This window comes from Schistocerca gregaria, chromosome 3 (assembly GCF_023897955.1).
Source record: "Schistocerca gregaria isolate iqSchGreg1 chromosome 3, iqSchGreg1.2, whole genome shotgun sequence".
Taxonomy (NCBI): domain Eukaryota; kingdom Metazoa; phylum Arthropoda; class Insecta; order Orthoptera; family Acrididae; genus Schistocerca; species Schistocerca gregaria.
Window position 1 is genome coordinate 222,167,394 of NC_064922.1, and position 23,934 is coordinate 222,191,327.

The 23,934-nt window shown below is 41.3% G+C and overlaps 1 protein-coding gene across 1 annotated transcript in view; it reads right to left on the reverse strand.

Moving 5' to 3' along the window:
• Window positions 1-7,109: 7,109 nt before the first annotated feature.
• LOC126355141 (UDP-glucosyltransferase 2-like) overlaps window positions 7,110-23,934 on the reverse strand; it is a 67,198-nt gene continuing 50,373 nt past the window's right edge. The window contains exons 6-7 of the mRNA XM_050005328.1: window positions 21,762-21,981; window positions 7,110-8,076 (exon numbers count right to left, since the gene is read on the reverse strand). Coding sequence (XP_049861285.1) covers window positions 7,800-8,076; window positions 21,762-21,981 — 497 coding nt within the window. The 3' untranslated portion in view covers window positions 7,110-7,799. The remainder of the gene's footprint in view (window positions 8,077-21,761; window positions 21,982-23,934) is intronic.

The window sequence follows — 23,934 nt, forward strand, 5'->3', positions numbered from 1 at the left end:
AGGAACTGATATTTTATAAACAATGAAGTTTCCAATCAGTTTGTCTGTACGGGATGCCAGACTGGGGCTAAGCCTTGTCGCCGTAATAGCCTTTCTTCCAGGAGTGTTGGTTATGCAAGGTTCGCAGGACAACTTCTGTGAAGTTTGGAAGTAAAGCTGTAAGGTACTGGCAGAAGTAAAGCTGTGAGGACGGGGCTTGAGTTGTGCTTGGGTAGCTCAGCGTGTTCGGTCTCAGGGCCGATTTTCCTCTGTAATAAAAAAACTGGATAAAGAAATCAATGATCAACTTAAACGGATGTCATGTGACGTCGCCCCCCCCCCTCCCAAAAAAAGGTGGTAGAGCACCTGCCCACGGTAGCCATAGGGCAGGAGCTCGAGTCTCGGTCCGGCACTTAGTTTAATATCAGCACACACTCCACTGCAGAATGATGAATCTCATTGTGAAACCTGAGTTTCCTTATAGAGACTCACAACTGACACCTAGCACGACAGACATGTCTGTCCTCCCTCACATCGTACCATCTAAATATTGCAGCTGGTACATTTGGCCCACCGCCGGCCGCAGTGGTCGTGCGGTTATAGGCGCTGCAGTCCAGAACTGCGGGACTGCTACGGTTGCAGGTTCGAATCCTGCCTCGGGCATGGATGTGTGTGATGTCCTTAGGTTAGTTAGGTTTAAGTAGTTCTAAGTTCTAGGGGACTGGTGACCTCAGAAGTTAAGTCCCAAAGTGCTCAGAGCCATTTTTACTATTTTTGAGCACTTCGCCCACTATCCAAATTATGCGCGATCCCAAAATCACCGACGTCTTCCGCCTGCTTTTTCGTTTAGCAATTGTTTATTATTCTGGTGGTTATTAATACACTACTAGCCATTAAAATTGCTACACCAAGAAGAAACACAGATGATAAACAGGTACTCATTGGACAAGTATATTATACTAGAACTGACATGTGATTACATTTTAACGCAATTTGGGTGCATAGATCCTGAGAAATCAGTACGCAAAACAACCACATCTGGCCATAGTAAAGACCTTGATACGCCTGGGCATTGAGTCAAACAGAGCCTGGATGGCGTGTACAGTGACCACTGGTATAGATATGTTAGACATTTCAGGATTTAAGCTAGGCTCCTACTTCTGCGGAGTAGATATGGAGGGAGGAGGAGTTGCCACATTTATTAAAAACTGCCATAAATTCAAGAACATTGGCATTAATAAATTCTGTTTAGATCAGCATCTATAAGCATGTGCAACAGATCCTATATAATACTAACTATCTACCAAGCTCCTGCCGGAAATTATAATCTCTTCATAAATCATCCAGAAGCTCTTTTGGGTTATTTAACGGTAAGAAACAAAGAAATTTTGATTGCTGGTGACTTTAATACATCTTTTCTAATTCAATCTTCCAGTAAACATTTATTGCAGTTAGTAATGTTGTCTTTCAATCTGACTCACACTGTAAACTTTCCAACTAGGATCACTAAATCCTCAAGAACAGCCATTGATAACATTTTTATAGACAAATCAAACGGACAAAATCATATCATAAAACCCGTAATAAATGGACTATCAGATCCTGACATGCAGCTCCTTGTTTTACATGTAAATTCTAAGCAGATTATCAACACCGCTAAATCTGAATATGGGAGAGTATTCAATCAACCAAAAATTGAGTGTTTTAGAAAACTGCTCAAAGATATGAACTGGAAAGATGTTTATAGTGCTCATGACATGAATGAAAAATATAAGACATTCATGAACAATATCAGTACCATGTTTGAAAACTGTTTTCCTCTAAAAGTTACTCAAATTAAACAGAAGTCTATGATAAAACCATGGATCACACAAGGAATAAAGATTTCCTGTAAGACAAAAAGGAAAATGTGTCTGTCGACCAAGAGTAGCTCCAATGCTGATGATTTAGCTAAATACAAGGAATACTGTAAAATATTAAAAAAGTAATTCAGGCATCTAAACAAATACACTATGGGAAGAAGATAGCATTGTCAGGGAACAAAATAAAAACAATATGGGATATAGTGAAAGAGGAGACTGGTAAAACCACAAAGGAAAAGGAGCAAATAGCACTAAGGGTAGATGACACATTAGTAACCGATGGGCATAGTGTGGCAAATATACTTAACAAGTACTTTATATCCATTACTGATAGAATGGGATTGTCAGGATCAGTAAATAATGTCCTTGAATATCTGAAATTAGCCTTTACAAATACCTTTAGGAAACTGAATATGTCACTCACATCACCAAAAGAAGTAACTTCCATAATAAAATCTTTAAAAACAAAGCATTCTAGTGGTTACAATGAAATATCAAGAAAGTTAATTAAGGCATGTTCTTGTGAGTTTAGTACAATTCTAAGTTACTTATGTAACCAGTCAATTATAACTGGGACATTTCCTGACTGGCTGAAATATGCAGATGTTAAGCCTCTATTCAACAAAGGGGATAAAGAGATGCCATCAAACTACAGACCGATTTCACTTTTGCCAGCATTCTCAAAAATTTTAGAAAAAGTAATCTACGGGCAGCTTCTCAACCATCTGACCACAAATAACATATTATCAAGAACACAGTTTGGATTTCTGAAGGGTTCTGATATCGAAAAGGCTATTTACACCTACAGTGAAAATGTATTAATTCATTAAATATCAAGTTACAAACAGGAGGTATTTTCTGTGATTTGTCAAAGGCATTCGATTGTGTAAACCACAACATCCTTTAAAATAAATTAGAATTCTATGATGTCACAGGCAATGCTGCAAAATGGTTCAAGTCATACCTCGTTGACAGGAAAAGAAGGGTGTCAGTGCAAGGGACTAATTAATTAAGTCATCAGTCAACATCAGAATGGGAAGGAATTACATGTGGTGTTCCACAAGGATCCATCTTAGGGCCATTGATTTTTCTTGTGTACATTAATGATCTCTCATCAGTTACACTGCCAGAAGCAGAGTTCGTTTTGTTTTCAGATGACGCAAGTATTCCAATAAATAGTATGTCGAGTGTAGTTCTAGAAAGATCTGCTAATGATATTTTCATGGATATTAATAAATGGTTTAAAGCCAACTCACTGACATTAAACTTCGAAAAGACTCACTATATGCAATTCAGAACCTGTAAAAGCTTTCCACCCAGCATATGCATAAATTATGAAGAAGAGCAGATAGAAGAGGTTGACAGTCTTAAATTCCTATGATTACAACTTGATAATAAATTCAGTTGGGAGGAGCACACCACAGAACTGCACAAACGCCATAACAAATCTGTATTTGCAATTCGGGTGTTAGCAGACATAGGCGACATAAAAGTGAAAAAGCTTGCATACTTTGCCTACTTTCATTCCATAATGTCATATGGTATAATATTTTGTGGTAATTCTTCAAGTCAATCAAAAGTTTTCAGAGTCCAAATCGTGTAATAAATATTATTTTTGGAGTAAACTCACGGACGTCTTGTAAAAACCTCTTCAAAGAACTGGGTATACTAACTACAGTCTCTCAGTATATTTACTCCTTAATGAAATTTGTCCTAACTAATATATCTCTTTTTCCAAAAAACAGCTCAGTTCATACATACAATACCAGGAACAAAAATGAACTGCACAAGGACTTAAAAGGACTTACTTTAGTTCGAAAAGGGGCCCACTACTCAGGAACACTCATCTTCAATAATTTGCCAGCAAAGATAAAAAAATTAGTTACAAATACAGATCACTTTAAAAGGAGCCTGAAAGATTTACTAGTAGCCAACTCCTTCTACCCCATTGACGAATTTTTTAATAGAAAAAAATGATGTGTTGTATATACACTATTAGTATTGTTATTACACCTTACAAAATAAAAAAATAAAAAATAAAAAAAGGTGACATGTTCCACATCCACAAGGACCTCCTCAACACGGATCTATGGAACGGAAACTAATCTAATCTAATCTAATCTAGGTACAGCTGCCCATGCAGCTTCAAAACGACACCACAGTTCATCAAGACTAGTAACTGGCGTATTGTGACGAGCCAGCTGCTCAGCCACCATTGACCAGACGTTTACAGTTGATGAGAGATCTGGAGAATGTGCTGGCCAGGGCAACAGTCGAATGTTTTCTGTGTCCAGAAAGGCCTGTAACAGCATCTTTCCTTTCTTCCTCTATCCAACATATGTAGAAGTTTCTCCATCTCGCCGCATAGACGTACTTAGACTTCCTAGGTTTTCTGGGCTTAATAGTGGTGCTCTGCGTACTAGAGTCATTAGTGTGCAATTGGTTTATAATTAAGCTTCTGAAACTATGCTCTCTCTAATTATATATAATTAGATGTGCATGCATGGATTTATCTCTTGCAACCTGATTATCACCGCTCTTTTAGATGCAATGTCTAACATTTCGGTATTTTAATGCAGATCATCTTATTTCTCATATTGTTTGCATTGTCTAGTCATAGGAAGTGAAATATGTATTGGCTTTAGGTTCAAAATCATACTCTTTTAATGACAATTTACTATCTTGTTACACTGTGTTGTAATTAATCATACTCTGTAAGTGATATGTTTACAAATGTGCCTGACTTCAGTACCTATAATTAGTAAATATGTAACAAGTACAGTCAAAACTCAATCTGTAGATCACAGAGTGAATTAAACCACATTACGTCGCAACGTTAGCTTAGTGAAACAGAGCGTAGAAACTAATTAAGATCGGATAGTACCAGTACATATTATTATCCTGGTTCAGTGCTACAGGTGTGTCTGCACGATTAAATATACCTGATATGAGATAGTGGTAGTTGTATAGATTTGGGTTTCAGCATAAACACACATTGGTCCCTGAATATCTTATTCAAGGGCTGTTGGCATAGTTCCAAATTATGCACACATGATTAAGAAAGTTAAAAAAAGTTGAACTTGAAAATATCTCAGAATAATAAATACAATCAGTAAAAGAAATAGATTGTGTTATCATTTCTCAATTATTTACTCTGGCTTCCATTCCAATAATATCCTCCATATAATTTATTTCAATTACATAACGTGTTTAGAGATAGAGGTTAGTTCAGGCTAGATAAAAGTCACTCTCAAGTAAATAATCTCATGTCTTTGTGTCATGCTGTAACCCTGCCGCTCTTTGGTAATATAGACAGTATATAATTGATGGAAAGCTATGCAGTAAACATGAACTTTTATCTGATAATGACTGTACGCTTAAGGAACGTAGGTGATGCTAAATTTAACTCTCGTATGAGTAACCCAGTCGAGGAGTGCACTTTCATAGAATATTGAAAATGAGAAACACCAGTAAGAAATAAACTACGATAAATTAGTCCTTTATTGTGATACCTTAGTTTCTCCTTGACTATTTGCGGGAATGCAGCCGGGTGACGTCGTCGACATCCGCCCAAATTTCGAGAGGAGCACACCATGTAGTTTGCAAGGCATTACAGGTGTAAACACTGGTAACATCAAACAAACAAAAGATGCAGAATTTAAAAGAAAAAAAGTATAATCTCTGTATATAAGGTTAGTTAATTCTCAGCCACAGTTGTGGCATGTCATATGCTGGTCAGGCAATCAGGACTATGGATGACAGGTGTACTGACCATAAACAGCACACATGCTTACAACGGCCAAGCATAACATTGTCTTGGCGCGGGTCACACTATGGAATATATTAACATGGTGATTCTGGCATTGGCATCCACTTCTAGCCACTGGGATAGTGTTATGACTAAAGAAGGTTCTGCATGGAATCCTGTTGACTCCCTTGTAAAAAATCAGAGGGACAATGTTAATGCTATCTCATCTGTTGATTATTAATTTCGCTGTCAATAACTTCATATGATGCAGTTACACATTGAAAATGGCAGACTGTGTTCCTGTCGAAATAGTGGCAGTTGTCGACGACATCGTTTGGATGCATTCTCGTAGTTATTAGTTCTTTTTTGTTACTATTTTTCATCAAAGTATAAATTTACATATTAGGTTGTTACATTTCGGTTATTTACTATCATTTCAGTGATATGAAGAATACACTTAAATTCACAGCATCAACAAATTACAAAAAAGAAATTGTGTATCACTGACATTTCAACGATCAGCAATTGAAGACAGCATACCCTGGCAGCAAGAGGATTATCTTATGACTGTTGTTAGCTGCATACTATGTTTTTATACGAGTAAGCTTTCAAAGTGGGTAGGCCCACAGTGATCCTTTTCAAATGGCTGTATGCACTATGCAACTTAACTTCTGAGGTCATCAGTCGCCTAGAACTTAGAACTAATTAAACCTAACTAACCTAAGGACTTTACATACATCCATGCCCGAGGCAGGATTCTGATTTCTAGGGGTTGATGGCCTGAGATGTTCAGTCCCATAGTGCTCAGAGACATTTGAACCATTTATTAGTTAGAAAATTTTCTTATTGCGAGGCATTTAATGTTATGTACGATTTAAACCTACAAAATTCTGCAAAGGACAACTAATGCTGCTAATCTCCGGGCCATGATTCATCGTGTTAATGTTTGTACGGCAATACTAATGAAAAAATTGCTAGAAATCTAGGTTAACATGATTCTTCAAGAATAGTGTGACGTTCAGATCGTCTCCAGACTGACGCATTGTTAAACTTACAGAAATAAAAATTTGCCTTTTTGATCATTTGCATGTATTTTCATGCACAGTGTCATTATGCCACAGCATAAAGGTGTTACCTTTTCAGTTACCGAGAAACTGTGAAAATTAAATAGAAACTTATCACTGCAAAGTTAGTCACATTTACAATGTGTTTTTATCAGTCGTGTGCAGAAAAGCAAACAACAACAGCGTAAACAGATTTTGTTCAAGGCATCAAATATGAACTGAATACTGTAAATGCGTAAATGTAACGAAAATATTTGAGGAAGCCTTCTACTCATATGAAAACTGATTTCTGTGGAACTACACCAAACTTTTTCTTCGTGTTAACTGTTTTACATACTGTGAGTGTAAGAGCAACAGTGTAACGAATGAGGAAGCCAGACTCTTCTACAGTAATGTCATGGTAAATGTAGTTATTATACATGTGTTAATGTTACGACATAATGCACACAAACAGAATAAAATCACACATTCTTTCTGTCTTACTCGCTTCCGTAAGCAGTACAATATTAATTTTGGTGCCTATGTGATGATTGAAACAAGGAGTTACAAATAAAGATAATATTTTAACGAAGCAGAAATGAAATTATACGTTGATAAATAAACCCAAAACATTTCAGACATGCACAGATGAGAGATGATGTTCCTACCACAAATGTGTTATAGTACTGCTGCAGTGATGATACGAATGCTTTAAGTGGAGATACACTCAACTCCAGCTATGGGCAGAGCTGTACTCTTTTATCACGTAACATTGAGTGCTGGAACTAATGTATAATAAAAATGATGTAGACTAGAAGAACGGTAACAGGAACTGGACACATCGAGCATTTTCCTCGTAGTAGTTTCCAGCTGGATGAACCACGCATTCAGGTATGCTGTGCACATTCATTACAGGGGACAGTCTCTTAGAGATGGTTCCAAACTCCCTTGCGTATTCTGCGCTAGTTCATTCATATGGTGCACCAACACCTGAGTCTTACATTTTGCATGCATCGTGAAAGTCACAATGACCTGCTACTCCACAGCTCACTCCTCTGGAGCGTCGTTTGTTTCACAGTACGAGTAAAACTCGGAGAGAGCGCCAGATTGACACAAAATACATGTTAAGTACTGCGAGACGAGTCCATCAGTCCGCTGGTAGCAGCGTCACTGTTTCTTCAGTTTGCTGGGCCTGCAGATGAGTGCCAGCAGTCGGCGCGTCAGCTTGTAGAGGACAAACATGACCGCCGCCGCTGCCGCGACGACGAAGCCGATGACGTCGAGCAGCAGCAGCTGCCACCAGTGGAGGTCGAGGGCCGCGGGCTGCAGGTGCGGGGCGCCTCTGTGGCGGATCACGTACTCCACCCACCACAGCGCGTTGTCCAGTGACGTCGACTGGTGCTCCCGGTAGATGGCGGAAAAGCGCTTCATGTTCTCGCGGTAGCTGCAACAGGAAATGGAAATTGTACACAGGCAAGTTCTCCAGACATATGCACACCAATCCACACGTGTTGAATAGATGTATGTATGTATGGATGAATGTTCCACATGCCCTCCTAGACCACTGGACCTATAACAGCCGAGCATGGTGTATGCAACACTTACTATGTGGAAACAATTGCTACCTATGAAAGCTGGCACAACAACAAAATCAACGAGAAAAATACCTGAAACAAGGAGTGATTAAAATTTCACTGACCACGCTAGATGCCGCTGCTGCTGGTTATTTCAGATAATGCCAGAGTGTACAAGCGTCACTCATCGCGGCAGGGCAGCATACTTCATTTCCCTGCAGTCTCAACTTTTATGGTGTAATAATAACCATAGTACTCAGTATCTATAATTTCTTGACGAAGCTTGTTTGGCACTTGAGATAATTTTGGCCTTAGTAGCCTTCATACCTAGCTCCAAGAGTCTCTCCTCAGAGCAGTACGAGTAGCTGCATTATGCACATGACATAAACAATGGTGTGAGGAACCTTTTCTTGGGAAAGATCAACAGTATTGTGGAGTATCAGTATGACTGATATACAGAGAGGCTGCTAACATTCTTTCATCAATATTATACACTACTGGCCATTAAAATTGCTACACCATGAAGATTATTTGCTACGGACGCGAAATTGAACCGACAGGAAGAAGATGCTGTGATATGCTAATGATTAGCATTTCAGAGCATTCACACAAGGTTGGCGCCAGTGGTGACACCTACAACGTGCGGACATGAGGAAAGTTTCCAGCCGATTTGTCATACACAGACAGAAGTTGTCCGGCGTTGCCTGGTGCAACGTTGTTGTGATGCCTCGTGTAAGGAGGAGGAATTCGTTCCATCACGGTTCCGTCGGATTGTAGCCTATCGTGATTGCGGTCTATCGTATCCCGACATTGCTGCTCTTGTTGGTAGAGATCGAATGACTGTCAGCAGAATATGGAATCATTGGGTTCAGGAGGGTAATACGGAACACCGTGCTGGATCCCTACGGCCTGTATCACTAGCAGTTGAGATGACAGGCATCTTATCCGCATGCCTGTAACGGATCGTGCAGACACGTCTCGATCCCTGAGTCAACAGATGGGGACGTTTGCAAGACAACAACCATCTGCACGAACAGTTGAACGACTTTTGGAGCAACATGGACTATCAGTTCGAAGAGCACGGCTGAGGTTACCCTTGACGCTGCATCACAGACAGGAGCGTCTGCAGTGGTATACTCAACGACGAACCTTGGTGCACGGATGGCAAAACGTCATTTTTTGGATGAATCCAGTTTCTGTTTACAGCATCATGATGGTCACATCCGTGTTTAGCGACATCGCGGTGATCTCACATTGGAAGCATGTATTCGTCAAGGCCATATTGGCGTGTCCCCAGGCGTGAAGGCGTGGGGTGCCATTGGTTACACGTCTCGGTCACCTCTTGTTCACATTGACGGCACTTCGAACAGTGGACGTTACATTTCAGATGTGTTACCACCCGTGGCCCTACCCTTCATTCGATCCCTGCCAAACACTACATTTTAGCAGGATAATGCACGACCGCATGTTGCAGGTCCTGTACGGACCTTTCTGGATACAGAAAATGTTCAACTGCTGCCCTTGCCAGCATATTCTCCAGGTTTCTCACCAATTGACAACATCTGGTCAATGGTGGCCGAGCAACTGGCTCGTCACAATACGCCAGTCACTACTCTTGATGAACTGTGGTATCGTGTTGAAGCAGCAAGGGCAGCTCTACCTGTACACGACATCCAAGCTCTGTTTGACTCAATGCCCAGGCGTATCAAGGCCGTAATTACGGCCAGAGGTGGTTGTTCTGGTGACTGATTTCGCAGGATCTATGCACCCAAATTGCGTTAAAATCTAATCACGTGTCAGTCATAGTATAATATATTTGTCCAATGAATACCAGTACATCAAGTGGATTTCTTCTTGGTGTAGCAATTTTAATGGCCAGTAGTGTACATATGACACTGAATGTATCTACAACGTAATATTATGAGACATATGACGTTGTAAATAATGCGAAACGTAAAAAATTGTCCAATCATGCGCAATTGGTACGTTTAAAGTTTTTACCTGTTTGCAACAAATTTCGCAGTCAGTATCCCCATATGCCCAAGTATATAACTATGAAGTTCTGTGATTATAGGACAAAACGTCTCGGAGCTATGACGGGCAAATTTTCAACTGTGTGAAAACAAAACTACAGTTCGTAATTCGCTACAGAGAAAGGTGAAATATGTGTACAAATACGTGGGAAATGTATGAATTACAAAGCCAGTGGTAGAAAACTCCTCAACCAAACTTGGTACGCATACTATTTCTTATCTGTAAAAAATATCGTTGGGCTTAAAGCCAGCATACCACCTCTCTGGGTGATAACGTAGAGAGAAATGGTGGAAGGAAGAGATGGATAGAGAGAGAGTGAAAAAAGACATAGATGTGAACAAGAAGAACAAGAAGAGTGAGGGGGAGGCGGAAATGGACAGATGAAGCGAAGATGAGGAGGTATACGAAAAGAAGGGTAGGAGGATGTGGACAGAGGATTGAAATAGGAGGATATGAAGAGAGATGGGGAGAATGAGATGGAAGGAGTAAGCGAAGAAGAGATGGACATAGAGTGATGCTAGGACTAAATGGATAAAGGGAGAAAGAGATGGAGAGAGATGTGGTTGAGGAGGTAAAGAGAGTGAGGATGAGGCAGAAGAGACAGGAGGAGATGGGAAAGAAGGAGACAGAAGGAGCAGATTAACCGAAGGAGAATGGCCAGGCAGAGGGGATATGAGCAGATGGTCATAGAGAGGGTTAGCGGCAGATGAACAGAAAGAGGCTGAAGAGTCGTTGGACAGAGGGCAGAAGGAGTGGCAGGAGTAGATAAAGAGAGGGTGGTGGAAAAGGTGTACAGAGGAAATGTGTAACGAACGAACAGATTTTGAAGTAATACATAAATTTTGTCAAAATGCAAAAACACAATGAAGCACAAAATAAAATAGTCTTGATGTTTGAATTTTACCACTTTATAACGATGGTAGACAAGAAACAATGTAATAATAATGCAACACTACTTGGGGAATACATACAATAATACAGCTTGATCGAGAACACTAGCACCTAAAATATACTGAAGCAAAATCCGACATTCAAAAGTACATCGAACAACAATTAAGAAGAAGGCAAATATCAGGAACATAATATACCAGTCCAAGTTGTACTCCACTGTTTTCAATAAATGAGAACCACAACAAAACAACTAGAAATATGCCTGAAAGAAGGAGAAGTTAAAATTCCACTGAACTCTCTAGATGTCGCTGCTGCGTGTCATTTCACATAATGCCAGAATGTAGAAATACCACTCGTCGCTGTACGGCAACATACTTCGTTTCTACGTAGTGTGAACATGTATGGTGTAATGATGTCCGTAGTTTTGACGAGGCCTGTACGGCTCTTGCGATAATTCTGGCCTCAGTAGCCATCATGTATAGCTTCAAGATTCCTTCCTTATAGCAGTAGGGCTAGCTGCATTATGCACATGACGTTACCAGTGGTGTGAGGCAATAATAGCATATGGTACCTTTTTCGTGGTAAAGATTACTAGGATTGTGGATGACTGATATGTAGGAAGGCTGCGCGTCAAAATACTAACTTTCTTTCGTCAACATTTTAATAACTGTGCATTAAACTTGTTAAACATTATGGAATAGGTGGCTGTGAATAGCAATCTACCACCAGGTTATTTTGATAGTGATAATGACATGTGAAGCTAAAAATAAAAACTAAACGAGAAGGCAGATAAACTCTTCGCATGTCTACAGAACTCTGCCTAGACTAGGCTCCCAAGCGAAGTACTGGCACTGCCTTACAAATGTGTGTCTGACGCTGCTATAGATCATTTTTTTTCAAATTCAGTAAAGTATTATTTACATCGGGGGTGGGAGACATAGTTGACAAATGTCTGGTGCCGTTTGTCAAATCTTAATTTTTTACAGGAATATTGAGTCTAGAACACTCTAGGAATCCGCAACATGTAATGAGTTAGATGGGTCACAAGATAAAATTTGTAAATATATCTGTAACTTGTAACTTGTTTAAAAGCAGTGAATAATGTTTGTAACTTGCAGTTATCAATTCCTTCTGCAATATATACAAGTCACATCCCCAAAAAATGAACCAATCTGTTATTTACGTAACATGAGTTCGCGTCAACCGTTTATTACAGTCTTAAGACAACGGATCTAGAACCTACTTGCTGCTGTCTGCGTAGGAGACATCTTCAGAAGACGTATGGCTTTCAAAATTAACTGAACTCTAGGCATTTAACTCAGTGCAGGGGAAGCAACTAGGCGCCTCACATGTTACGCATTTCCTGAACAAATGGGATTACTGACAAGTAAGTTGTGGTAACACCAAAGAGTTTGATAATATGATTTATTAATTCAATTAAACATATTAATTTTATGCCGAACTATGTAATGAGCAGGATAATGCACGACCATATGTTGCCGGTCCCGTGCGTACAAAACGACACAAATTATGTAGCAGATTGCATTTAGTCAGGAATAAAATTGTTGCGATGTATGTTTAGAATGCTCTTTGATTATGTATTTTTTTTTTTTTTTTTGTAATTCGGAAGCATTTTATGTGAAGCTACTTCTGTATGGCTATTTTTGGATCTGATGATAGTCGTTGCTAATCGAAATTCGTAACCTAATTGATAAACATTTGTGGTTCGTAACTGTCATAATCTAACAGATAAACATTAATGGTTGCTAACTGAGCTTACAATGAAATAAATAAGTCCTGGGTCACTGGAGAAATTATGGTGACTATTTTCTTTCAAATCGGTCATTTAGAAGAAGAATACACAGCTGGTCATTAATATTGCACATCCAGGAGGGATAGATAATTACGATGTAAGAGGGAACTGGACAGGACAGCTATCGAAAAGATTCTGAAGATGAGAATCTTAGGGTAACAAGTGGTGCAGCATTATGTTGTTGAAATATGATGTATCGGAGACTTGGAAGATTGTGTACCGAAATGTAAAGGCTGCTGTCCACATTGGTGCCTATCGAAATCTGAGTTGACAATGTTGGATACCCCTGACACCTAACATCACGTACTGCACGTGTTTGACGACAACTAATGTACTCTGACAACATCCATTCTGCCCGGAAGCTCGACAGGCAGTTGCAGGGACTGGTCAAAAAATAGGGAAACATAAAGACAAATGAACGCTCGAACATAAAATCAGACGCTAGCTTAGCCTGCGGGTTTGTCGCACCTGTGCAGTCTCCTCAATACGTTACTAGGGTCAGTCGGGGTCACAGAAGTATTCTGAAAGTGGTGTGTGTAACATGGGCAACTTGTTAGTGCTCTTATGGTTGGTGCTACCAAGCTTAAGTGTTTGGCTTCTCAAGTGCCACAGCCTCGGAAGTTTATACACCACGAGGGGAACGGCGAAAACATCGTCCAGAAAGCCACAACGTGGACGAAAGTTCGTTTTGAGTGAGCATCGCAGATGGTCGGTAAAGAGGAGGGAGGAAACTAAGATAGCTGTAAAGGTCAGTGCAGAGCTGAAGGTGTCACTAGTGAGCTATGTCAGTACCAAAATAACACGAATGGAGCTCAATAAGCAGGGAACTGTACGGCGAGCAGGAATTGTAAGACCACTATTAGTAACAAAAATGCCTGTAAAAGGAAAACTTGGTGCTGAAGTTATAAAACCGAGACTGTGGAGCAGTAGACGAATGTCATTTAGTTGGGTGAGTCTTGCGTGCAGGCATCCGTGGCCTCCATGATTACTCTGCAAGGTCACATTACAGCCCAGGACTGAGTGAAGATTTCGGCTGATCAGGTGCATCCTGTGTTCCTCAGTCATGATGGTGCGTTCCAAAACGACAGGGTTTCGTAAACACAACTCGCATAGTCCTAGACCGGTTTTGTAAGCATGAGGACGAGTTGTAGGATCATGCCTTGGCTACACATTCACTAGATCTCAATATTATTGAGACTTTGTGGTCCTCTTGGAAGAGAAGATTGAGGAATCGCTGTACACCTCCATAGCTGTTACCTGAACTTACAACTATTTTACAGGAAGTGTTGTATACGATTCCTTGGGTTTACAAGGAATCGGTATTTGATCTGTATTTAACTATCCCAAGCCGCCTTGAATGTGTTTCCAAAGTCAACAGTTTTCCTACACCTTATCATGCACGGTAATGTGTTGCGATTTTTTATGTTTCCATATTTTTATCCACACCCCGTACGGCCATCATGCTTCAACGCGCAAAACCTTTATTCATATGTGTTCAATGTTGTGTGCGCGCCTTCTTGTGCTGACGCGTAAGGAAAGCCGATACTACACTCCTGGAAATGGAAAAAAGAACACATTGACACCGGTGTGTCAGACCCACCATACTTGCTCCGGACACTGCGAGAGGGCTGTACAAGCAATGATCACACGCACGGGACAGCGGACACACCAGGAACCGCGGTGTTGGCCGTCGAATGGCGCTAGCAGCGCAGCATTTGTGCACCGCCGCCGTCAGTGTCAGCCAGTTTGCCGTGGCATACGGATCTCCATCGCAGTCTTTAACACTGGTAGCATGCCGCGACAGCGTGGACGTGAACCGTATGTGCAGTTGACGGACTTTGAGCGAGGGCGTATAGTGGGCATGCGGATGCCGGGTGAACGTACCGCCGAATTGCTCAACACGTGGGGCGTGAGGTCTCCACAGTACATCGATGTTGTCGCCAGTGGTCGGCGGAAGGTGCACGTGCCCGTCGACCTGAGACCGGACCGCAGCGACGCACGGATGCACGCCAAGACCGTAGGATCCTACGCAGTGCCGTAGGGGACCGCACCGCCACTTCCCAGCAATTAGGGACACTGTTGCTCCTGGGGTATCGGCGAGGACCATTCGCAACCGTCTCCATGAAGCTGGGCTACGGTCCCGCACACCGTTAGGCCGTCTTCCGCTCACGCCCCAACATCGTGCAGCCCGCCTCCAGTGGTGTCGCGACAGGCGTGAATGGAGGGAGGAATGGAGACGTGTCGTCTTCAGCGATGAGAGTCGCTTCTGCCTTGGTGCCAATGATGGTCGTATGCGTGTTTGGCGCCGTGCAGATGAGCGCCACAATCAGAACTGCATACGACCGAGGCACACAGGGCCAACACCCGGCATCATGGTGTCGGGAGCGATCTCCTACACTGGCCGTACACCTCTGGTGATCGTCGAGGGGACACTGAATAGTGCACGGTACATCCAAACCGTCATCGAACCCATCGTTCTACCATTCCTAGACTGGCAAGGGAACTTGCTGTTCCAATAGGACAATGCACGTCCGCATGTATCCCGTGCCACCCAACGTGCTCTAGGAGTAAGTCAACTACCCTGGCCAGCAAGATCTCCGGATCTGTCCCCCATTGAGCATGTTTGGGACTGGATGAAGCGTCGTCTCACGCGGTCTGCACGTCCAGCACGAACGCTGGTCCAACTGAGGCGCCAGGTGGAAATGGCATTGCAAGCCGTTCCACTGGACTACATCCAGCATCTCTACGATTGTCTGCATGGGAGAATAGCAGCCTGCATTGCTGCGAAAGGTGGATATGCACTGTACTAGTGCTGACAACGTGCATGCTCTGTTGCCTGTGTCTATGTGCCTGTGGTTCTGTCAGTGTGATCATGTGATGTATCTGACCCCAGGAATGTGTCAATAAAGTTTCCCCTTCCTGGGACAATGAATTCACGGTGTTCTTATTTCAATTTCCAGGAGTGTATTTGTTCTGACCAACGTGTGAGAGACCTCATCACAATGTCCATGTTTGTACTTAAGTTCTAGTAAAAGAGCCAATTTCCCAATTCAGATTGCGTAACGTGAGCGTGTGTTTCTGCACGATCGATCGCACGTCTTTCCTCTCAGGTGCTACGCGCGTTGGGTTGCTGAGATCCTGCGTAGTGTGAATGAGCAAAACTAAGGACATGTTGATGTCTGTGGTATCTGTGAATGACACCTTTCGATGACTGCAATTTTTAGCTGCTGTCTGTTACGGTTAAAAATCACATTTTATTAACTCACGACTTCTGTCCCTCTGCATTCCATCATCGGTAAAACGCGATTGCGGTAATCTATTAGCTTAGTTGTTTACACCGTCGTTAGTCACAAATAATAACTACTGCATATCGTTTAATACGGCCTAATTAACAATGGTTTCACATTTACGTGACAGTAATAGGGTCATGAACAATGCGAGCAGCAATATCGCAAATTTATGAAACACACTGCTAATGACGATCCTGTCATTATCAAATACCATCATGTACCACTACGCTTTTCTTGATCCTACGCGACGTTCTTCTCACAATCATATCCGAGTACTGACTGAGATATGTATTACGTATGATAAACATGTCCCAATGTGCGATATGACCACGTCTTCAATCTAAATGCGACAAATTCCACAGATGGCAACCCCTTTGTCTCGCCTTTCATAAGGCCAATAAACGTCTTTTTCTGTTGAACACTACTATAAAGATTATTGGCCACATATGAATACGTGTCAGTGGAATTGGCCTGGCCAATCATTACTTCATATGGATCACAGAAATTCATCCAATAAACGAAGCTACCTGTATCCATTTAAAATAACTAGTAACTCAGAATCAGTGAAATAGGCTTCCGCAAACTCATAATGAAATCGGCACATGTGGGCTTAGGACACATCTCACATGTACATAGCCACATAGATAGACTTCATGAACTGTAATGTGACCTTCGTTATCTGTATGGCAACAATGTTCTTTTCATGATTGTGTTCCATTTGAAATTTTTCTTGACGATACACTTCCTTATGACATAACACCCGTTCCATTTCGTTCTCACACGACTTTCGTAGTGTTAACTCAAATTCTATATTGTCTTGTTGAAAATTGCATTATTATAAAATTGAAAAACCTGGTGATTGCTTGAACGTATAGTGTGGGTGATTCTAGTCAGCTTTGTCCCTAAGATGAGACACTGTTAGAGGCCACAATAGTTAAGAATATAGCATTGTCATCAATTTGGGGATATAGCCTCCTCATGCAACTACTTGCTTTGGACATAGCGCCAAATGGCTGTGTACATCATGCAAACTAATAGTGTATTTGCGTTCTGCTTCCACAACATACCGTACACCAGAATTAGCCCCAAACTACTTTTTCAACTAATCCGACGTATTCTTCAGACAGTCATCGAACCTCGCCATTCGCAGCCATTGGCAGATCAATAGTTCGATGTTGACTTTCGTTTCCTGGAGCATAGCGACCCAAGACAATCAAGGCGCTGTGTAACAAAAGGCAGGATTTAGGGTATATGACATGCATACACTCCAACAGTTCTCAAAAACATCAGCAAGTAACCGCTCTTCTCTGTCAAGTTAAAGATCGGAATACTCCCCAAAATTAAGATGTTGAACTCCATGCATGCTTATACTCTGCACGCAATATGCATTGCCTGTAAGATTACTGGTGAATGCAGCTATGTCAGATAGTCTGGTTTCCTCGAGTTTTTCCAAGCAGTCCTGTCACCTGTATGGGAAAACCCACTTCCTCGTACGACCTGAAACTTGGCGTCCTGATGCAGTGTTTCAGCAAGTTTATGGAGTGGTGTTTGCGTAAAACGAAGCGAGTCTAGGAAGTGGAGGGTAATTCTTGGGGTCACTCGTTTAGAGAATTAAATATATTTTTCTACACTTTCAGGCAGGACATCAACCTCATCATCCCCCACAACAAATTCAGCCAAGAGTTCAACAAGAAAGTGAGATACATACCCACTGAAATTGTGAAAGGAAACGAATATGTGTCGTGGTATGCCATACTTCAGGTTACATGCGTTGTGAGCAGGACCACAGAACTTTCAAATATTAAAGTCAACCGCACTATTATACAGATCATCAGTCTCCCGCTACTTGTACTTCAGAACATTGCTGCTGTGAAGCTTATCAACCTCCCATGAAAATTTTTCGAGCTCAGTGAACAGCCAAACCACTGGATTATCTGCGACAAATGCTTTGTGATGATTAAGGCTAGAATCATACGTACAGACAATCTGGTACACATGCACACATGGTACATAATTTTCTGTAAACTACGTGAGGCTATAGCGTCGCCATCACAAGGTGTCGCAGGAGCAAGGAGGCACCAATGTCAGTAAACACTACAAAGGAGACCGAATCCAATGGTCATAAACTTTCAGAACCTGTTTCCCTCTGTCGGCATGACAATGCCTACCAGTTTCTTCGTTCAACAATTCACAAGATGGTTTGCTAATATCTCGCTTTAGACCGGTTAATTCAGAATAATGAAGACGTCTCTAAATTTCGTTTGTAGCATTACTGTTATCTGATTTGCACTCCTTCAGAGCAAAAACATGAGCGGTTATCTGAGTACTCTGAGCCTAAAATTTAGGAATGTCCAGGACCTTAATGGAGAACTCGATACCATCAAAGTTAAGGAACTTCAAGAACGTCAATATCTCTGCCTTGTCAAGTAATACGCTGCGGTTCTTTCTTGTAATTCCTCTCGCAATCGAGAATTGACCATATAAAACAAAACTCATCTTTTTACATTTTGAACACTAATACATGCCAGCTTACAGACTATCTCCTCAGGAATTGGGATATAGCTCGACCAAACATTTATCGAACCAAAGACATGTGTCTGGATGTCGAGATGTAGTATTTAGCCTAGTGCTTTACCTGAGCTTCTATCTTCTGTCTACGAAACCTTGGCCTCTGTAGCACTCTAGGTGAATTCATGACACCACTTAATGATTGAGGTACTCCGAATACCTTGCCATTTTCCCCAAAATATACGCAATACCAGTCTTTTCAACGTCAGAGTTCTCTTTGGGCGGGATGCATGAGATAACAACGTAGCACAGTGCTACACTTTATGGAAGAGTACCGCAGTTTTATAGAGCTCTGTTTGCAGAACAGAGAGGTGCGCTTTAAGAACACTACTTGAATATCTGTGGCCTTCTACTGGATTCTGTATGTGAGGAAATGGGATGCTCCTCAAATGCATCCTCAGTCACCTCATAGTTTAACTGCACCATTGAGTTATTGATCCGGAGTCTTTCACTAGTAAGATATAAAAAAAAGCTGCTGCTAGCCATAAGATCAATGTTACTACTACTGCTACACGATGATGACTGAATCTTTCCAGTCGACAAAGCTAGCTGCGAGGAAGAGCAAGGAGGTACGTCACGGTGAGCTCACTTTGCATTGCACATTGGTTTGGACAAGAAGAAGGAAATGCTGTTTCAGGCCCAAAACAACACCCAGGATGTAGGGATGGCTACCATGTGAAAATATCCTAAAAGTATTGTGTTAACACATCGATTTCATAGGTACATTCTTCAAAATTCGGTTTAACTACGAAATCTGAACTCATACTGTGAAATAAAGCATGCACTTACATGGCAAGTCCTGCTCTGACAGCCTCATACGTTTGCTGTCACTGCCACTGATGCTCTTTGATGTCCATGTACGTTTCATTACGAAGCTTCCACAGATATCGGTGACAAGCATACAAGAAAATGTAACCACAGACTGATGGTTAAAACACACACACATACACACGGCTGCAACCACAGATTAGACCAACTAATAATGAGTGTGGATGGGGTAGGAGTTACACATGTTCTATCTGTGCCCGCTAATTTGGCGGGATCCTGTAGGAATGCTTATAAAGGGGAAAAAGCGAGGCCTGAATTTGGTAAGGAACCAATAGGATTGCTTCTACTTGGGGAGAAACAAGGTCTGCAGGTTCAGACAAGTCATGATTTTTCATTTGACAGTTGATGTCACATGTCTGAAGCCCACACATGCTCTTGACATTCAGATATCTACAGAACCATATATAAGCATTCATGCCTTGTCTTATACATGCACACGTGGTTCTTCATGACACTCACACGAAAGGCCTGAAGATTTCACGACTGGAACGTCCAAACTGGTTGCCTAATAATACAATATGAATCTAATGACCGTTGATATGATATTATTATATTATGTCATTTATTTTTGATATCGTTCATGACTGTCGTCATACAGAACAGAGGCGGGAAGACAGGAAACATGTTGCTAAGCAGCCAGTGTTTATAGGAACGTCTTTGACCCATATGTCAAAAAGCAGATGTCTCATATCAAAACAAGCTGCGACTATTGCAAATTGCCAGGGACGTTTTGGATGGGGCTACATTGTTCACAGTATCAGGTGTCGCAGTGCAGTTTCGGAATGTCCTCTAAGTTTCTCCTAACAATATCTGGTGGCACAGGAAAATTTTCCAACAGGATACAACATCTGTTCTTTAAATAAAGAAAAAGAAACACCCGATGTCCTTCCACACTGGCAGCTCAGACTGATCATTTCTCTCCAATTCCCAAATGTGTAAGGGGGAAGGGAATGGAGGGTGAAGAATGATGACAGGAGGGGGAGGGGGGGCGTGTGGAGGGGAAATCCCAAAACATTGTCTGCTGATCTCATCAGTGTGATGCTGCTACATCTTTTGACATCATATTGAATAATGGGAACACTGAACGCTGTATTCATATCCAACTGGTGCCCTTATTAATCCAGGTGCACATGCTGTTCACAACCCTCACACTCCATTGTGTTATTTGCTTTAAATGTAGTTCTGATTTCATTGGTATAGTCCATTTACTGGTGTGCTATACGTTTTCATGATTACAAAGTGTTCGTGTCATTCGTACACCCAGCAAAAGGAGCTGTTGTGTACATAGTTCCGCGTAGTCAGCGCGTACACAACATTCCCACTAGAGCGCGCCCCACTAAGCACAACAGCTCAGGCACAGCACTCGTCCGTCTCTGCAATACGAGATGGCGCTGTCATAGACACGGACCATATTCTGCTTCCGCCGATCAGCGTATTAATATGTAATGCAGCCAACGAGATTGCTGCTAATGCAGAACCTTTTCTCCTCTCGGATCACACTCGCACAGTGATACATGAACGCACGAGGTATTATAAAGGGTGTACAGACCTCCGATTAGTCATTCTGGATTACTCTGTACCAGTCTGTATGAGTCTGCATTTTCCTGCACTATCCTGTACCAGTCTGCGTTTGTCTGTACCAGTCTATAGTCAAGTGTCAGTCTGCGCCTAATACGATTACCATATTCCTGTACATAGCCATGAAGAAAAATGTATAGACACTTTTGTCAAGTATCAGAGATATATGTGAGAATAAGATTAACGTACCAGTACCAAAGGAACTTCAGATTGTAAATGGCATCCAGAACCAAGTTAAGTAATTTTTATTCTTGTTATTATTTTCATACATGTGTGTGGAAATTAATCAAGTTCTGTTTAAAGTCGGTCACCGTCAATCTGCTACTCTAAGTGTGCAAGTGGCATTTCTATTGTCTGACCTAACGGCAGAAGATAAACACGCCACGATAAGACCACGAGACATATTGTTGACATTCGCCTACTTCGTTAGAGCGACAAGTCAAGCAATGTGATGGTGTGTGTACAGAAGATCTTACAGTACACACACCACAGGAGCCAATAATTTATATCAGAAAAGAGAAAGTTCCGTCATGGAATGTTCTTTGTGGCTTACCTTGGATTTTCCAAAACTGTCCTCACTGCTTCTAAGGTAGACTCTTTGGTAATAAGCTTAAAATCCAGTTTCACTCCAATTCCTGCACTGACCATTTTGGCCACATTGTACCCCTGGTCACCAAAAAAAGGTATTCCGATGAGAGGTACGCCGTAATATGATGCCTCATTGAAGCTCTGAAGTCCTCCCTGAGTGATAAAAAGTCGAATTCTTGGGTGAGCTGGAACAGAAGAGTGACCGAACATGTTCTTGGTGTAGCATACACATAAACATAGCTTAAGATTGCTACAATGTACAAATAACGTGCGTAATAATCAGTGTAGATCTGGAAGTAGTAACCACAATACAGAGTATTTTAAATGTATGGCAGTTTTGATACGTATGTCATTGATATGATTGAATCCATTAACCTTGACATGGTTAACGAGTAAGAACTGCTTGCTTTTACCAGACAGAACTGTAGAGTTGTGCACATTATTACGAGTAGGATGAACACGGGGATACACAAACGTAACAGCATTTCTGACTATTATGCCCACATTCAAGATATCCTTCCCAGATGAGGACGAAACGTTGTCTTTCAGAATGATATTCTTCTGACCAGTGCACAGTAACATTAAAAGCTTATGTTCTGCAAAGATGAACAACGTGTGACGGTACGTCACATAAATATTGACATTTTTATTGGTTGTAAACCGTAGTTAACGTATTTTACAAATATAATTTGTACAAATGATACAGTTGATGTTATTGAAACAACTGATATGCAGCAATAATTAAAGAGTAACATCTTTATTTAGAAGATGTCTATGAAAATAGAAAAGGATCGAAAAGAGACGCGACCGTACGACCGAGGAGGAAGGAGGTACTTTCATACACACACTGGTTTGTTTCACGTTACGGAAGGCGGCCATTGAGAGGCTACACATATTTACGTTATTCTGTATTCTGCTAAAATAAACTAATTATTGTTATCAAAAAAAGAATGTCTTTGTAATAGTTGACACCTCAAATGCTCGCAGTGGCTAACTATTTTTAATAAGCATTTTTTCGGTAATTTGTGCTTCAAGAAGCTCATCTTCCGATGCAGCTTCTGGTCGACCATTACGCGCCGAAGTATTAATTTATTTTTCAGTGTTAACAGTAACTGTAAATGCGAGTGATTTCGTTGTAAGAACATTTTTGTATTGCAACAGATAACTAATTTACGTTAAAGCTCTTTTTTTTTAAAAAAAAAAAAACATTATACAGATTCCATGAGTTCAGTAAGTTTTATCTTGGCCGCTCCACGACAACAATCGAAATTCTCGCGCGCCTGGTTTTGCAACCAATAAATAGAAACTCACAAAATTACATTCAATTCAGTTGACGGCAACTATATTTTAGTCATCACGTTCAAAATCTAAAGTTGGTACATGAATAACAGCGGCCCTTCAAGAACCCGTTTCATCTTTACTTATGCTCGTAAGTAAAAGTGATAAGAAAAGACAATATCCTTGAGAGAAAGAACCATGCTCAAAAAAAAAAAAAAAATCACGTGATGAATTGAATTAGGAGGGAAGTGACCGACTACATGGCCATTCGAGATGGCGCAAAAACCTAGACTGGTACAAGATGAACAGCAAATTGGACATAGGAACTGGTAAGCGGTCGTTTCTAAAGAAAGTATTACCACTACGAGTGAAATGGGTAGGAGAAAACACGAGTTCCAGCATCTAAATCGGCGCTCAGGTACTTAATTCTAAAGTCATCTCAGTTTCGGTCAAATGCTTCTACGTAATGCACCATGTCGCCCGATAATGTATCCATTCATGCTCAAAGAAATGGATTTAATCGACTGTCTCCCTGCAACATATTGCAAGCTTGCGAAACCAGTTAAAATAGCAACCAAACAAATGATCATTCTTCAGTGAGGCAATCCATACCAAGTTGTTGTTGTTGTTGTCGTTGTTGTCTTCAGTCCTGAGACTGGTTTGATGCAGCTCTCCAAGCTACTCTATCCTGTGCAAGCTTCTTCATCTCCCCGTACTTACTGCAGGAACATGCTTCTGAATCTGCTTAGTGAATTCTTCTCTTGGTCTTCCTCTAGGATTTTTACCCTCCACGATTCCCTCCTGTCCTAAATTGGTGATCCCTTGGTGCCTCAGAACATGTCCCACCAACCGATCCCTTC